This window comes from Frankliniella occidentalis, unplaced genomic scaffold (genome assembly GCF_000697945.3).
Source record: "Frankliniella occidentalis isolate FOCC.00 unplaced genomic scaffold, Focc_3.1 Scaffold188, whole genome shotgun sequence".
NCBI classification, from domain to species: domain Eukaryota; kingdom Metazoa; phylum Arthropoda; class Insecta; order Thysanoptera; family Thripidae; genus Frankliniella; species Frankliniella occidentalis.
In genome coordinates this window covers 120,813-126,761 of record NW_026267314.1, presented here as the reverse complement: position 1 = coordinate 126,761, position 5,949 = coordinate 120,813, and the positions used below count along the sequence as shown (strand labels likewise).

At 66.9% G+C, this 5,949-nt stretch overlaps 1 protein-coding gene across 1 annotated transcript; it reads right to left on the bottom strand.

Moving 5' to 3' along the window:
- Positions 1-720: 720 nt before the first annotated feature.
- LOC127750427 (nuclear hormone receptor E75-like) lies at positions 721-1,813 on the bottom strand (the record flags this gene model as incomplete). Its single annotated transcript, XM_052272130.1, is given in 1 exon segment — positions 721-1,813. A coding segment is annotated over 1 exon segment (64 nt), but the record flags the coding sequence as incomplete, so codon positions are not given.
- Positions 1,814-5,949: the final 4,136 nt, after the last annotated feature.

Sequence of the window (5,949 nt, the reverse complement as noted above, 5' to 3'; positions counted from 1 at the left end):
CGGGGGGCACGAGTCATCGTCCTGAAAGGGAAAGAGAGAGGGAGGAGGTGGGGGGCAGGAGAGAGTGCAGGCGGCACGCCGCCGCGCACAGCCCTCGCGCTCTCTCCCTCTCACCTCGCCCTTCCCCCCGCGCCCGCTCACTCTCGCTCTTTCGCAGTAGAAAGTTGTGTTGAACTTGGCGCGGGGCACCAAGTCCAAAGGGTCCCGAAAGGACAACCGCGCGTTGTCCGCCCTCAAAAGATCGGGTGCCGACATGTTGGATGCGGCAGTTAAAACTTCGTAAGAGGGGAGTTTCTTTACGTCTCCCCGACACTGCCGAGCGGAACGCATCTGCGAGACCGCCAAGTCAAATCCAAATGTACGACATGAAGCAATAAGACCAGAGCAACGACACGAACTCCGGCCGGGCTGACGGGACACGCCAGCGCCAGCCCGATCAACAGTTGTCCGATCCTAACGTCCACTTCCTTGGCTCGCGGGGCGACGCCCGCCGCGTCGCTCGGCTCGCCCGGGCAACGACCTGGCCGCGAGGCTAGAGACCCGCGCGCCTCGCGCCGCGACGCCGCCCGCCGCGTCGCGGTCACTCAACCCGCCGCTATCACGAGTGCGGCTCGTAGGCGGAAGCGCCTCGGCCAGCGCCCTCCGCTATCACAAGAGCGTCACAGACTCATCCTTAAGCGCGCTTAACTCTAGAGAGGTCGGGGCCCTAGGGATACCTACGTGCATTGTGGTAGTTGACGACCCCGTTGAGGATGCCCTTGAGGATTGGTAACTCGTCACCCATTGTATTCCAAGGTGGGTTGGTAATCCGTTTGGTATATCACAGATGCACTCACTTTCACTAACTATTATGTACAGTAGTTTCTTTGCAGTAGTAAATTCACTAGACGTAATCCGATATGGCACTTGATGAGGCACAGACGCACACACACACTGATGCACTTTCACTGGTCATCACACACTGATGCCGGTGACGACGAGGGTAATCCAAAGAGGCGTTGGTGGTGTGTCGTCCTTTTGCAGGTGCAGTGGTATAAATCCCGTTTGGTATCCAAGAGGAACTCGCTCTTCCGCAGGCGATGTAGGGACAGCGGTTCGGACTGGTGCGGCATAGCCACCGGCGCGCTGTCACTGCGGACTACGGACGCGAACGACTGCGGCGCAGTGTGGGCGGGGGCGGGCTGAAGCGAGGCGTCCGCTGCGACCTCCTCGCTGCATTCCCTGCCTGAGACTGCCGGCCCAGCGTGCTCGGCCGGCCCGCGCCCGCGCCGCTCCCGCCCGCCCGATCATCGCTCTCTCTCGCTCCCGCGCTAGCAGACGACGCGCGCGGGGCCCGTTCGGCTCGCGCTCGGCTACGCTCGGCTCCCGCTCGGGTCCGCGCTCGGCGCAAGGCCGCGGTGGGGGGCCCGGCCCCCCCACTCCTCCACGCCCACACAGCCGCGCGCCGCGCCGCGCTCCCCACGCGTACAGCCCGCGACCTTGAACTTGTCAGCCGCCACCCGCCGCCACGCCTCGCCGCGGGGCCCTCCGCGGGCCGCCAGAGCAACAAACCGCTTTAACGTTCACCGAACCACCAGCACCAGGCAAAGTAAAGTGCGCATCACGGCATTGCATATCGACCGGCAGTAGTCGGATCAGGCGGGGCAGGACGCCGCGCGCAGAAGGTCCCCGTCTGGCAGGACCCCCAACGGGGCCCCGGGCCCAGGCAGAGCCGGCAGAGCCCCGCCCGCCGAGGCGTCACGCCACCACTTTATTTCGAGCCGGTGACGTCCGAACACATATACTACTCTGGCCTTGTCCTTCGCGCCGTCCTGCCCGCCCGCCCGCCGCACCGCGCCCGCCCCGCGGCCCTGCCCTTCGCCCTTCACTGGCTGCCGACTTCCGCGCGACAACCGGTGGCGTGGTGGCCCTTCAACCTTCAGGCCGGTGGTGGGGCCGAAGTGTCCCCGGGGGGCCGGGCGGGTCGGGGGGAGCCGCGAGCTGCTACTAAGCCGACGCGGGTGGATCTAAAACCCAATGCGACGCGATTAGGAAGCGTCCTCAAAGTCACTCGAGTGACCTTGTCGCCGGCCTGCGTGCCACAGGTAGTACACGCGCTCGTGCGCGGCCACCAGCGCCAGCCGCGTCGCGCCTTTCAGGAAATGTCCCAAGGTCTCGTCTCTAAAATCAATTTTGAGCCAGAGGAGCAGGAGCCGCCTGGCTGCCGGTGTGCCGCCGCCGGCCGAAGCGTCAGAGGATACGTTTAGCGTTTACGGCCGGCATGGTGGGGCGCGGGGCGAGGCGCGGGAGCCGCGGGAGGCGCGAGAACGCGCGCCCGTCCCCGCGAGCCGACCCCGCGACCAGGTTCGGCCGTCCGCCGCTAGGTGGCAGCAGGCGGCGCGCGCCGCCAGCGCCTCCACGGCTCGTGAGCGGGGACCCGCTGAAGCTCGCCCCCCCCCCCTCCCCCCATACGGCCCGCCGAGCGAGTTCGGCGCCCTCCTCACGGCGGCGGCGCGGGGCGCGGGGCGGCGACCCAACGCGACGCCGGGTGTCGCAAGGCGGGCTCGGCTCGGGCGTTGCCCCCGACACCGGCACCTTGCACTTTCTACTCGCCAATCAATCAACACGCTCCCGGCCCGTGCCGGTGCTTCCCCGGCTGCCCGCCGTCTGTCTCCCTCTCTGTCTCTGTCTCTCTCTCTCCCACCGTCCGCACTTTGCCCACTTCCGCGACTGCTCCACAATGATGGCGACGATGACGATGCGCCGGCCGACAGCAAGGCACCACTGGGGCCCTACTATCGCGCCGCGGAGCGGAGCAGCGGGAGCGGGGCGGCGTCGCGGCGACTAAAAGTAAAAGTGCAAGCATCACTTTCCCAGGCGCCGGTCCAGGGCGTAAGTGGCACAGTGACCCAGGCGGCGCCGTGGCCGCCCCGGCCCGCCCGCCAAGCCCGCCGGAGCAGCCTCCTGGACGCCGGCCGATTTCTCTGGCGCGCCGGCCGAACACTTTCACTGCTGCTCCGCGGGGCGGGGCGGGAACCACCACCACCACCACCATCCTCGCTCCACAAAACGGTCGCTCACCCGCGCGCAGGTCGTTCACCGCTGGTGCAAGAGTCCCCGGCTGCCGCCCTAACGACAGGAATCTCTCGTCCCGAGTCGAAGCCATCCTGTTGAGGGTATCTCTCCGTCAACCAAGTCGTTGTACGCATCCAAACCCAAACCAATATGTTTGGACCACAGAATGGCAACCTTACACTCGGCCCGGCACTGCACCCCCTCTCCGCCCTGGTCGCCCACTATAACCCGCTTCTTTCCTATCGCGGATGGAGACTCCCGTCGCCCACCTGCACCTCCGCGAGGCCAAGGACCGCGGCCCCGCGCACGGCATGTATTACCGCCCGACGAAAGGAAAAGTCCCTCCCGCGGCGCCTCGTCCCCATTGCAGGTCCGTGACTCCGCCGGATCTCTCCCCCTCCCTCACTCCCCGAGTCTCTCCTCGTTCACAGCCTCTCCCGGTCCAGCACGCGGCTTTCCCGTGTCATTGTACGGCGCGGAGGAGAGGGGCCCGCGGGGCCCCCGGGGCGGGCGGCCGAGCGCTCTCGCTCTCGTCGGAGAAAGTGAAGGTGTTGGGCGCCTCGAGGGGGGGCGAGGTCGTCGACTCCTGGCCTACTCGCGCCCCTCCCGGACCAGCTCACCGCTCCCACTGTTAGTGCAACACGCGGTGGCGGCGCCAGAGAGGCGTGGCGGGGCAGGGCGGGGCGGGGCGCCGGCCTCGCGAAAAGCGAAAGTGTTCCGACCCGACCGACTTAGCGTTCGACAACACCTTCAGCGCCGCCGGCTGTGACGCGCGAGTCCTTTTGCAATGGCCACTGCCCTCGCTGCGAGGTGAAGGGAGAGGGGGGAGGAGGGGGGTGACATCCCTGGCCCGGCGCGCGGTGCATTGCAATCTCGATCCGAAAGCGCCGCGACTTGGCTCTTGGCTTCCTCGGCGGGCGCCTCGAGGGGGTGGGAGACGACGGCGCGCCTCCGCGAGAAGTGGTCCACCGCGGGCCGTCGACCCCCCGGCGCGGCCGGGCGAAAGTGAGAGTGCGGTGCATTAAGGCCCTTGGGCAGGTGTGCCGAGCAGGGCGGGCCAACGACCTCCTCAAGCGGCGGCCAGGAGGTTTCACAAGCCACGTCCGGGCCAGCGCCAGCGCACCGAGGCCGCGGCCGACTCCTCGGCGGCGAGGGTGTGGGGCGGCGGCGGGCGGCCGGTGGTGCGACACTCGCTGCCCCCGCTCCCGCCTGACCCCTCGCGTTGCGACACGGGCCCAGCTTTGCGACACAACCGAGTGCTCCTTGTCGCCGTCCGCCCGCAGCTGGGCGTTGTCCTCCAAAGGCGCTTCGAACTCCGGTCGAATCCTTCTGTCTCTCTCCCCGCTTCTCTCTCTTTCTCTCCGAGCCAGGGCTCGCGCTCGCCTCGTCCCACTTTGGAAGGACAAAGACACAACGTAAATGGACCAAGGCGCTGAGCCCCCGCAGCCCCCACACCACACCAATTGACCAATCACCGGCCGTCGGCGCAGCGGGGCCCAGCGGCAGCAGCGGCGAGCCTAGAGAGCCCGATAGACAGAAAGAGAGAGGGGAGAGCTAGAGGGAGAGAGAGAGAGAGGGCGAGAACGAGGTGAACGAACGCTTTTCGAGTCACGGCGCCTCTGGCCTACAAACAGTCAGTCGGACCCGCGCGCCGCGAAGCGACCTCAGACAGAGAGAGGGAGAGAGAGAGGGAGAGCAAGAAGGTGCAGGAGGAGAGCGCGAGGGAGAGCGAGAGAGAAGGTTTTACGCAACGCGGAGTGAGAGTGTGTGGCGGGGGGCCGCGTTACGATACGCGCCGCGGCGGGGCGGGGTGCGGCGGGGTGTGGCGGGGCGTGGCGGGCTGTAGAGCAACTTTCAAATGGCCAAGCAGTGGCCGCCTGGTGGTGGCCGCTCAGCCACGCCGCCGGGCAGCTGCTCCACGTCACTCACTCGCTCACGTGCGTGCGTGCGCGTGTGCGTGCGTGCGTGCGTGCGCGCGCGCCTTGTGTTACGGAACGAGGCGGTGACCCACTCCGCACAGCCTTGGCGCCCCGTGGGACGCGGTGACCGGGTGAACAACCTCGCGCGCGCCGCCCTGCAGTAAGTGGGACAAAGCCAACCCTTGGTCGGCGCGCGCTCCCGATCGAACAGGGACACTACACGTATGTGTGCATCCTCCCGGCGTGAGGGCCGAGGGCCGCGGTGACCTACAATGGGTTGGGCTGCTTCGGGAGCGGAAGTGCCGCGGGTCTGAGGGCCTCCTCTCCCCCCGCCCGCCCGCCCGCGCGAGCCCGCGCGCCCTACTCACAAGGACGACGACCGAGGCGCGGCCCGGCGCGGCCCGGCTCGCGACCCTATTCGCGGGGTCGGTCACCGCTCCCGTGCTCCCATTCGAGCTCCCCCCTTCTCTCTCGCCCTCGCTCGCTCCCGTGTCCTTGTCTCGCTCCGTCTCTCTCGCTGTTCCCAATACGCTCGGCGGCGGAGCGATGCCGCAACTGGAGTCAACAAACCTCGCGCCACTGGCGGCCCGCGCTGCCTCTGTGCACGCGCGCGGGGAGGGAGAGGGGCCGAAATGCGTCACCTTGGTCCGGTGTGTCGCGTGTACTACTGATGCAACTGGATCAAGGAGGCGCGCGAGTTTACTCTTTGTGTCGGGGAGAATTGCAACAATCTTCCCAAAATTTCTTTCATGTCGCATTGGGCGAATGTATGGATCACCGAACGCGCCGAACTGTCCGTAGAAGATCAAAGAGTGAAAAGCCTTCTTCTACGGAAAGAGGTGAGCGATCGTCAAAGAGTGAAAGCAAGTCAAGTCTTTGGCCAAGCCAAAAAAATAAAATGAGAAATTTCGCGACCTGCCCAACTGGCGACCTCAGCACCAGTTGCGTGCTTGGAAGGGACGGCGGGGAGGGGGGC